Raw genomic sequence first — 12,075 nt, 5'->3', positions numbered from 1 at the left:
TGTACTACTTTACAGTACAATTGAATTTGGAATTGCGTTACCAAAAACTAAAAAGATATAGCTGAAGCCAACTTTTCATTATCCGTGTTGAAGTCTCACATTTTCAGCGTGTACAAAACGGTTTTCTTGTTCAGAGACGGGTAAAAAATACTTCCTTTCCTAATTTGTGAGCCAAACCAATCCTAACGTCCCAATAACATATAAATAAAAAAACGCTGTAAGAATTGGGAAAATAACAAAAGCAGTACCAACGCTAGTGAAAGCTTTTGGGGAGGGCTTTGTAAATGGCTACACATTTAGCACATTGGTAACAATTTGTTTTGTTTTAAATAAATATTTGAAGCTAAAGTGGGTTCATTTTATGGTGGCACCTCACAGGAATTATAGGTTAGCAACAATCAAATGTTCACAAATATATTCACCTCAAGCCAGTCAGGGCATGTCTTGAGGTTTAAAAACAACATTTTACTGGTGTTAAAAAGAGGCGAGCTCAGCAGGTATCTCTGCAATTCTGACGTGCTTGATGTTGGTGCTCGGCCTCACCACTAACCCACAAGACCTCCAAATATCTCATTTCTAACCACTAGACCACACTGCCTCTTAGTCCTTCAGCTCTAATCAGGAGGCCACACTACCTCCAAGTGCCTCAGCTCGAACCACACTGTCCCAGAATCCCTCAGCTCTTACTATAAGCACTGCCTCTCATCCCCACAGCTCTAACTACTAGACCATACACTCTCTCCCAGTCCCTCAGTTAAAACCACGAGTCACTTTGCATGCCTATAATAAATCCATCTTAAATCATATAAAACAGCCACATATTGTAACAAGCATTGCCAAGATAATGAAGACCACCTCCTTACCATCATAGATGCTGTTTCTCTTCCAGGAAAGACCCTCTGATTTGTCCTTAGAGACTCCCGGAGCCTCCTCTTGCTCTGAAATCTTTGGTTCAGTGGAAGTTGAAACTCTTAAAAAAATAAAATAAATAAAGGAACAAACTCAAGTTCAATACATACCATTTGACTGAGAGACTCTTGCAGACCACCAACCTTAAAAAGAGTTGTTTTATACTATTAACTTCTCAGAGGCTTCATATTGAAGAATGCTTATTAATAATGGAAAGGACACCTTGCAAAATTCTGATTGAGTTACACTGCAGTCCAGTTTTTACGATACTGTTAGGACTTGGAAGCTGCATACAGTATTATGTTCCATAGCTTAATGACTGTACCGTATAGTTCATACCATACCATAGATACGTAAAGTATGTTGAGTAAATAGAACTGCAACAGTATTTGTTGGCTGTCTTTTACTTGTGTGTCTTAATAAATTGCACCCCTTGGTGTTCAGCAGATTTATATTGGTCTCCGACACCAGAGATGAACCAAGGGAGTACAACCACAGTCCTCAATCCTCACATCCCAATAAGGCACAAATATTTAACAGCGTGAGACTAAGCAGAGGTGCTACAGGGGTTCTATATACTCATAGGGGTCATATACTAGAAAAGCAATACCAGTAACAGATAACAGATTAAACCATCCAAGGTCTTGCAGAAACCCAACACACTTCCTAGAAAGTCTGGCCTTCCACCCCTGCATTGTTCTTAATTACTTCCTTTTAGAAATCTTGTAGAACCACATCAACGCCTAACAGTTAAGGAGCCAGTATCTTCAAATGTCATTCATATATCTTTACATTGTCCTTACCACTGTAGGGGGTTTGCAATCATTCAGAGTTGTTCTGGGTTCTGAGGTTCCAATATTGTATTTTTCTCAAAATCTGCCTTTACCTGGCTTTGAGCTTGTCTGGAGAATCCTAAATGCCAGGACTGACCAGCCTCTCTCATTCCATTCAAATAGCATGACAATGTGAGCTTTCAACTCAGCCAGCACCATCTATTCTATAGACAAGGAGAGTGGGTGGGGCAGACAGAGATGAAAGGTTGTTTTGTCACATGACTTGACTGTCATGGGAAAGGTTGTTAGTCCCAGCAAGTAGGATTCAAGAAAAATGGTAATTCAATATGGAGCAATACAGAACCACTTCGAATGATTGCAAACACTCTAAAATAGTAATTATTGATGTTACTGCATCTTGTAAAGCGCTTTGTGATGGTGCTATATAAAATTAAAAAATGATTTCAAAATGATTGATTGATTGATATTGGAGACCATGGATGGCTTTAAAAAATAGAGGATTGAGAGCTAATATTTTGTAATTCTTAAACACTTTCCAGTACCTCCATATACGATATCAAACAAATCTGAGAAGGAGGTGGGGACTGTTGATCCATTTAATGTGGAACAACCCTTATATGACTCCTTACAGAACAGCTGTCTGTAATTCAAAGAGAATGGTATATTCAGGTATAGACCATCACTGACAGACCGTAGCTCAGAATTCATGGTTGAGGCACTAGCACTTTCAAGCAAGTTTTCCATTTCCGCTTCACACAAACAAGCTATTTTTATTTTATTTATTAACTAATTTTACCAGGCTACTTACTAGAAAAACACGAAGACGAGGAACCAAACAGACCTTGATAAATTGCTTTTCTAACTAAAGGTACAAATATTCAACAGCTGAACGTTGTCCCTTGCACTGTCTTTACTGAAAAAAGTCATTTACATTTCTTAACTATTCTTGAAAGGGTAGTGTTTGACAGGATATTCCAATGCTGCATTGTCTTTTGCCAGTAATAGCACATTTAGTTTCTTTTAAAAGTTGTTTGTTTTGTTATTTACTTAAAATGCATTCATAACCCCCTCACAGCTAGAGGAAACTTAGAAAAGAACCCATACGTTTGGTCACGAACAACATGACATTTTATGGAAATGCTAGTCTGCTTGACTTGGTGTAGAGTTTGCCTCAAATTACTGCACAGTAAGCATTACTTGATTAAATAAATCAAACAGTCCTTCTGAGATTCACACCCATTTCTTACGCACACCTGAAGAGGCTTTTGAGGTCTTTAAAGACAGTTGTTGAAACAATTAATCTAGTAACAAACCACTTCAGTTCTTCCAATCAATTATTTTAAATATCTGGTTACTTCATTTCACTGTTGTCCATGTATCTTTGGAAACATTGCACATTCTTCAACAATTCTTTGACAGTAAAACAGGTTCAGAACGACAGCAGTATTTAAGGCAAGTTTCACGGCTAGCCTGCTTGATTATCACACCCCACAGACCAACTTTCCTCAGGTGAGAAGCCAAGCTTGTTTCTATTTTACCTGCCTCTCCAAGACAGTCTCTTGTACATGCTGCTGGCATGGCAGGAGTTAATAGTCCTGATGGTGAGTTTGTTGTATACCAAAGCAATCCTTTTCAGATTTATTGTTGTTTTCTATCTTGTATTTGCCACAGATCCCAGAAGTGCCTGTATTGTTGCAGATTCTTCCCTTGGAAGGTGGGCCCAGGAGACCTCATGAATATATAATAAGCAGGAGGAAGGTAAAAGGTCAGGTTGGGTGTTCTGCAATGTTAACCCTTAAGGTACTGAATTTAGAGAATGAACTGCAACAAGGGAAGATGCTGCTCAAGTTTGAACTTCTACATTTTTTTTTAAACAAAGCAAAGACTATATTAGGTATTACTTTGTCAGCTTGAACAGGATGGACTTGTTATGCAAGACAATTGATTGTAATGAAATATTATTAGGCCAATTTGCACAAGCTGTTGTTTAAAGGAAAGTTCTATTGTTTGGATGCTATTTTGAAGCCACAGCAAATGCAGATGTACTCGGAGGAATCAACTGAATGGATCACAGGAGATTAAAATGGGTTTTGTGAGTTGATGTGAGCAGTTTCTTTCCAGTTTCGCACAATTTAAATGATTTTAGTCCACATAAATGGGCATTAAACAAATGTATAGCTTGGTCTGATTTTACAGAGGGAATTATTAATTTATCATTTTTTTATAGATTCATAACACTTCCATCTGGTTCTCATCTATATCTGTAAGTGCAAGTCATGGATTAAAAGTAGGTCATTTTACACACACTGCCTCATCCATCTTCCCTTTTGTGTCATTTTTATAGGAAGTAACTGCAGTCTGTAATCATGCAACCAGACTGATATCAATTATACTGAACTACAGTATAATACAATACAATTGATTTACAAGTTGTGCCTGTTGCTCTAACTTAAGCAGGGGGGGTGGTCCAATCTCAATCCTGGAGGGCCATTCCACTCCAGGTTTAACAAGTAAAATGAGGTAATCCACTGCTTCAGGGTCTGGATGGAAGTTTGATTGATTCAATTAAACCATTTAGAACAGGGTTGGAACAAAGACCAGAACTGGAAGAACCAGCTTGGGCCACCGCTAATCTAAAATATTGCTTTCATTAAAGAGCAAAACAAAAGGAGAATTTAGTTAAAAATACCTTGAGCCGGTTAGTTTGGTTCACTTGAGACCATGGCAACAGGCAAATGCTGCTGTGTGTATGCAAATTGAGTATACCACAGGCCTTTAATGGGGTACATCCTTTGAAATCATAGTACATTATCATTTTTTACAGTGAAACGTACCAGTCCTTTAAGCCCTATGGAGATGTAATAACTTTAGCAGAGACTAACAAAATGGGAAACATGGTCATTTTGACATCAGTGAGGTTCTGATTGACCACACCTGTGAGGATCATTTTTCAGGGAGGTGTGGTCAAGGTCTGCCAATGAGGAATGCTGGGTGTTTCCAGGGACGGGGTTGGTTAGACCCACCTTGCCTTGGTCAGCTGTTTGTTTTGTTCTGAAATCCTGTCAGGCTTTTTCATGTCCAGTTCCTACAGAGTTGGTTAGTGTCATGTCTGAGCTTGTGCGTGTCAGTTCAACAGAGCTTTTAAATGTTTTTTCTCATTTAAAAGAGTATTTGAATGCATTCATATGATTAAATCTTTACAGTGTGTTAAAGCACAGCATTTGATTTGGAACCATGAAGCAGCAGCACTTTACAGCTATAGCAATTGATTTGAAAACAAGACCAGGGAGCACAAGGATAATGTTAGTAGTATTAATCATAATTAACAAGATGGGTTTTAAAGCATTTCTCAGTACTCATTGAAGCACTCCTACAGTATTGCCACAGCTTCTGCTTTAAGAGATACAAATGAAAACAGTTTGCCTAGTTTGATAAGTGCCCGTGGGGGTTCACTTTGAGGGAAAAACAAGCTGAAAAAGCTGACGCAGCACTTACAAGTTTTGCTTTGGTTACCAGCACATCCTCACAAAATGGAACAAAAGCTTCACTGGTAACATGTTTTATTTTTATTTTTTTTTTATAATGTTTCAAAGCAGAAATATTGATGATGTCTGTGTTTCTGTCCTGCACCCTTTTTCGAACCAATTAATTATCTTTGTTTCAAATTGTTCACATCTTTCTTTAGTTTTTTTTTTTTTTTTTTTTTAAACAAAAAAAATTTAAAGAGTAAAAGAGAAATCCAGTACAGCTTTAAGTGAGAATTGTTGGGTTGTTAACATACTGTCAAAGTTTAATCTCCTTATACTATCTAAAAATGAGCAAATATGTACACAGGCTTGAACCTTCTGACTGTATAACTCCAGTCTGTCGAAGTTGTTTATAATAACATCTTAAAATATAAAACCCAGCACAAATTCAGTATTTCATGAATCCAACTCAGACCGATTTCAAAGCTAAAATACAATGATGCATAATATTGTGTTATATCTCGTTTCCACTATATCCCCTGTGGATGATAATACAGTTAAACAGCACTAATGTGCAGGAACAATGCTCCACAGCAATCGTGAGGCAGATCTCAAATTCCAGGGATTCAGAGAGTCTTTCTGCAGGCAGCCCACGGGAATGAACACTTTGTCCCCTGGTATTTACAAACGCTTCCGATTGCGCTGAATAACAATCTGGAATGCAGCCTACAAGGTGACGAGATGAAGCCCAGGCTTTGAGTTCTCAATACAGTCTCTTTGAGTGCTTCACTCTGTGTTGTTGTATGTTGTTTGCTCCTAAGCCCATCTTTCTGTACTTGAATGTTTTTGTAACAGCCCTTGGTTGGGACAGTATGTCTAATCATAGCTTCCTGTTATAGTGAAAGATAACTTACCCTCCTGTTGCCTCACTAGCTGCCAAGCCTGTTGAACAGATTGCAGAAAGCAAGAGTGAGTTTAATAGAAAATTAAACAGGTTTCAAAATATAGGATAGTATCAACAATGACCAGCTAGTGGCTGCAATAGCTGAAAAAATAAAAGATTACAGAAGAGATACATCTAGTAATACATAATGTCGATCCTTTATTGCTATCATAGTTGTTACTGGTCGATATGTAGATCATATATGTATATATAGTATATAATAATATATTCTATTTCCTATATATATATATATATATATATAATATATATAATATATATACGTATACATAATATACATTTTCTCATTCTCACACTCTCATTGACCTCTCAAAAGTAAATATTACTGTGTGTCATTTTTTAATGCGCTCTTACTTGGGCCGGCAGGTTGTACAGAGGAGATTGGAGGTGCTGTGGGGTCCTCCTGACCAGCAGGGGGCGAGTCAGATTCCGGGTTTCTCATTCTGGAAGGCTGTTGTGCTTGTTCAGTGGGAGAGGTTCGCAGATCTGTCTGAGGGTTGGGGTCTGAGTTCAGTTCCACCGTCTCTTGTGTACCATGGACAGTCTGCTCATTGTCTTTTTTCGTGGGACTGCCCATTTTGTCGTCCTCGTTGGCACTCTCCTCAAAATCAAACTTCTCCCCCTGATCTTCATCCTCCTCTTCCTCCTCCGACTCCTTCCTGTCTTCTGAGGGTTCTGTCGCCATGGTGACTGTGAGGGAAACAAATCACTGTCAACACTTTGGCTGGCAGATTCACTGCACAGGTCTGTCAACAGACTAACATTCTTTAGCTGGTGATTAGAACCATGCATACCTGTACATCTATATGTATTACAAGCTTGAGGGCTCAGCTGATCCTATAGAAACTGAGGGACATTTTTTCAAAACGTTACGTTTTTTTGTAAGGAGAAAACTCTTTGTTAATGCTACCAAAAAAGAATGTCAGTAACATAGCTATCTGTATCAATAACTAAAAAGTTAATGAACTTGATGGATACCAACAGTATGTATAGAATAGTGTGGAATAAGAAATGGCAATGAATAGGTTAATGAAAATTGTAGTATTTAAGACCTAGATGTCATTAGGTAAGGAAATGTGACATACAGACGGACAGATGTACTGATAGACACCTCCATCTGATACTCCCTGTAACTTATTCTAAATAACGTTAATACCAAGTTTCATCAAAACTGGATCTGTGCTTTTCCAGATATATGGAAAAATGTGAAGTGTCTCCCCTCCTGCCTCCCCTGCTGCACATCCTCCCACATATTGCTGGCAAGTGACAAGTGAGTTGTAAAGCAAAACAACAAAGTTACCTTTTCATTGCTCTTGTGCAATTTCTATATTTTGAAAAACATTTGTGTTTGCAAGGACTAATCTTATTCACAGCCCCTTGTATTGCACTATAGGGTTTCATTTTAGATCCTGCCAAATTCACATTACAGGGCTGGCAACAGAGCAGGTAAACACGAGGTATCCACAGTCACATGTTTCACTTTATTACACATACTAAACATTTCAAGAGGTGTGTATGTATTTAATGAGGAAGTTCATCTTTAATTAGAAGACTTGTTGATTTTCAGGTGACATTTAGAGCATTTCATTTCATCATGGGACAACGTGTCAGCTGCACCTGCCCTGTCACATTCCGCACTTGACTCCTAAAGCAAGCTGAAGAGCTGGATTGTGTGTCATGTTATGCAGGAGCCTAGGGTTGTTTAATCTGTAGCTTTACCATCAATGATCACAGCTTTCACTACTGAGTCAGATGATTCAAGGAAGGCATGCCCCTTTGCTTCATAACAACTCCAAGCTGTTTCATTTCTCCTCCCCTACATTCCTACATTTCAAGCACAATAACTAAACACTCAGTGGACAACTATGGACAAAGGTTTTGCATTGCCTAAAATTTTAGGATGGAGACATCATTTTAAAAATCTATACGAACATAATTTCGATTTTTTTATTTAACATCATGCAACTAAAGACATTATAAAATTATATCTCGAAAGTCTACCGGAAACCAAAACAGTAGTACAGTATTTCATGTTAGACTTCGAAATGTCATTTGTCAGTTTTTTTGTTATATGGAAAACTACAAAGCGGAATGCAATTCAACATGTGGACGTAACATTATTCAGCAGGTTTCATTCGCCTTTATGAAGCACAATGATTCGTTCTATAGGAGGATGCAAAACGTTTGGCCATAGCTGTACAAGAATTTCAGACCCGTTGTCAGTCTTGAGAGAGGAACAGGATTAAAAGAACAAGAACAACAACTCAGGTAAGACAACCATTAAATGTATTTATCTAAATGCTAGAAGTATCAGAAACAAAATTCTAGAACTTGAAGCTACTGCACTAACAGGTAACTATGATGTGATAGGTGTTACAGAAACGTGGTTGTCTGAGAGTGATGGGGACGAATTTAATATTTGTGGGTATACACTGTATAGGAAAGACAGACAGGACAGAAGAGGAGGAGGGGTAGCGCTATACATAAGAAACAGTCTTGAAGCCCAGGTGTTAAACCTGGACAAAGAAAATAAAACCAAATCAATATGGGTCAGAATAACGGACAAAAATTCAAAAGGCATAATAATAGGAGCATGCTATAGACCGCCAGATTCAGACGGTGAGCACAATAATCTGTTATACAATGACATTAGAAATGTGTGTAGCAAAGGAGAAGCCATACTAATGGGGGATTTCAACTTCCCCCAAATAAAATGGGAAAACCCGGTGGGTAGCGCGAAGGATGAAATAGAAATGGTGGAAATGACAAATGACTGCTTCCTAACACAATTTGTGAAGGCACCCACTAGAGGGGAGGCATGCCTTGATTTAGTCTTTTCAAATAACGAAGATAGAATAACTAAAACAGAGGTTAGAGAACCACTGGCAAACTCAGACCACAACATGGTCTCATTTGAAGTGTTTTTTAAATCCCCAAAAGAAATGACTAAAGCTAAGGTTTACAATTTTAGAAAAGCAAACTATGAAGGTATGAAACAGAGACTAACAGAAGTAGATTGGAGTAAAATAGAGAAAACACCCACAGAAGAAGGATGGTTGTTCTTCAAAAATGTAGTACTAGAGGCACAAAACAATTATATCCCTAAAGTAGACAAATCTAAATGTAAAACTAAATTGCCAAAATGGTTTAATAGATCAATTTAAAAAAAATATTCAGCGAAAAAAGGCACTTTACAGAGCATTAAAAAAGGACCAAAAAGAAAGTACGCAGAAAGAGTACACAGAACTGCAAACGCAAGTCAAAAAGGAAGTTAGAAAGGCCAAGAGAGAAATAGAAATAAACATTGCTAAGGGAGCTAAAACCAATTCCAAAATGTTTTTCCAATATTACAACAGCAAGAGAACATTCAAAGAGGAGATTAAATGTTTAAGAGATACAAATGGCAAAATCGTAGATGAAGAAAAAAAAATAGCAAATATATTAAATGATTACTTTTCACAAGTTTTTACAAAGGAAGATACTGACAACATGCCCCACATGTCATCCAGTTCCTATCCAGTTTTAAATAACTTTAGCATAACTGAGGCAGAAGTGTTAAAGTGACTAGGAGCTCTTAAAATAAACAAATCCCCTGGGCCGGATGAGATCCTCCCAGTAGTACTCAAAGAAATGAAAGAAGTAATTTACAAACCGCTAACCAAGATCATGCAACAGTCTCTTGACACAGGGGTGGTACCGACAGACTGGAAAATTGCAAACGTAATACCGATCCACAAAAAGGGAAACAAAACTGAACCAGGTAACTACAGACCAGTAAGCCTGACTTCTATTATATGCAAACTTATGGAAACTATAATAAGATCCAAAATGGAAAATTACCTATATGGTAACAGTGTCCTGGGAGACAGTCAACATGGTTTTAGGAAAGGGAGATCGTGTCTAACTAACTTGCTTGATTTTTTTTGAGGATGCAACATCATTAATGGATAATTGCAAAGCATATGACATGGTTTATTTAGATTTCCAGAAAGCTTTTGACAAAGTCCCGCACAAAAGATTAATTCTCAAACTGAACGCAGTTGGGATTCAAGGAAACACATGTACATGGATTAGGGAGTGGTTAACATGTAGAAAACAGAAAGTACTGATTAGAGGAAAAACCTCAGAATGGAGTGTGGTAACCAGCGGTGTACCACAGGGATCAGTATTAGGTCCTCTGCTATTCCTAATCTACATTAATGATTTAGATTCTGGTATAGTAAGCAAACTTGTTAAATTTGCAGACGACACAAAAGTAGGAGGAGTGGCAAATATTGTTGCAGCAGCAAAGGTCATTCAAAATGATCTAGACAAGATTCAGAACTGGGCAGACACATGGCAAATGACATTTAATAGAGAAAAGTGTAAGGTACTGCACGCAGGAAATAAAAATGTACATTATAAATATCATATGGGAGATATTGAAATTGGAGAAGGAATCTATGAAAAAGACCTAGGAGTTTTTGTTGACTCAGAAATGTCTTCATCTAGACAATGTGGGGAAGCTATAAAAAAGGCTAACAAGATGCTCGGATACATTGTGAAAAGTGTTGAATTTAAATCAAGGGAAGTAATGTTAAAACTGTACAATGCACTAGTAAGACCTCATCTTGAATATTGTGTTCCGTTCTGGTCACCTCGCTATAAAAAAGATATTGCTGCTCTAGAAAGAGTGCAAAGAAGAGCGACCAGAATTATTCTGGGCTTAAAAGGCATGTCATATGCAGACAGGCTAAAAGAATTGAATCTGTTCAGTCTTGAACAAAGAAGACTACGTGGCGACCTAATTCAAGCATTCAAAATTCTAAAAGGTATTGACAGTGTCGACCCAAGGGACTTTTTCAGCCTGAAAAAAGAAACAAGGACCAGGGGTCATAAATGGAGTTTAGAAAAAGGGGCATTCAGAACAGAAAATAGGAGACACTTTTTTACACAGAGAATTGTGAGGGTCTGGAATCAACTCCCCAGTAATGTTGTTGAAGCTGACACCCTGGGATCCTTCAAGAAGCTGCTTGATGAGATTTTGGGATCAATAAGCTACTAACAACCAAACGAGCAAGATGGGCCGAATGGCCTCCTCTCGTTTGTAAACTTTCTTATGTTCTTATGTTCTTAAAAGTCAGGGTGTTCAGGGTGGGGGTGCGCTCACCTCCTTGCCACAGTCAGTCAGTGTCGTTGCCCCTCATCTTTCAACACTAAGCTAACGCACGACAGACAGGAATTCTACATTTCTGGTTTAACATGCATGCTTGTTGGGTAAAACTTTATAGAATATGAAACATTATCGTATATCACAGAAAGCATTTGGGTCTAAAAATATAGTGGAAACAAATGTCAAGGTTTGTGAAACATTTCCTGTGATACGGTACAGCTAAGGACTGTGAAAGCAGTAATTGTGAAACTGTGTTTATGTTATCACATATGAAAGTCATTAATCTGTATTGATAGGTACAAACTGAAAAAAAATAACCCATCCAGTTTGATAAAGAACCCATGGTTCTCACTCAGTAAATGTCTGAAAAGTCCCTTTGGGACCAGAGGAGAGCCGCTTAGTCATGAAATTGGCATAGCTCTATGCCCACATCTCTACAGTTTAATTCAATGGGGGCTATTGCCAAAATGTTTAAAATCATTAAAACGCAAGATGTTAAATGCGGATTGGCACAAACTATGGTATTTTGGCGGTGTTTGTTTCCAGAACTATTGCCTCTTTTTTTTTTTTTGCCCTCAGCAGCAGAAAACTTGTTGTTTTCATGGTTATTTTGGTAAACGGTTGTCTTGCAGGGTTTTGTTTTTTTCAATTCAGTTCTCTTTATAAAAGTTGACATGTTTCTGCTCTCAAATTCTAGTCCCAGAGCCTGTACTGTGTCAGGACATTTTCTGGCCTGAAGTGGTTATGGTTTAAAGGGAGCTGTTCATCCAGACTGAAGGCTTGCTTTATAAG

At 37.9% G+C, this 12,075-nt stretch overlaps 1 protein-coding gene across 4 annotated transcripts in view; it reads right to left on the bottom strand.

The window, feature by feature from the left end:
• The window catches only part of LOC121328522 (rho guanine nucleotide exchange factor 10-like protein), a 71,795-nt gene that overhangs the window by 51,564 nt on the left and 8,156 nt on the right, over nt 1-12,075 (bottom strand). For 3 of the 4 annotated variants that reach the window (XM_041273218.1, XM_041273217.1, XM_041273219.1), the window contains exons 2-4: nt 6,486-6,821; nt 6,085-6,112; nt 864-970 (exon numbers count right to left, since the gene is read on the bottom strand). In XM_041273218.1, coding sequence (XP_041129152.1) covers nt 864-970; nt 6,085-6,112; nt 6,486-6,816 — 466 coding nt within the window. In that variant the 5' untranslated portion in view covers nt 6,817-6,821. Of the gene's footprint in view, nt 1-863; nt 971-3,241; nt 6,113-6,485; nt 6,822-12,075 lie in introns of those variants that run through there. The other variant, XM_041273220.1, reaches the window with a different exon arrangement.

The sequence above is a fragment of the Polyodon spathula genome, chromosome 16 (assembly GCF_017654505.1).
Source record: "Polyodon spathula isolate WHYD16114869_AA chromosome 16, ASM1765450v1, whole genome shotgun sequence".
Classification (NCBI taxonomy): domain Eukaryota; kingdom Metazoa; phylum Chordata; class Actinopteri; order Acipenseriformes; family Polyodontidae; genus Polyodon; species Polyodon spathula.
Note: the sequence above shows the minus strand (reverse complement) of the source record. Positions and strands in the feature narration are given on the sequence as shown.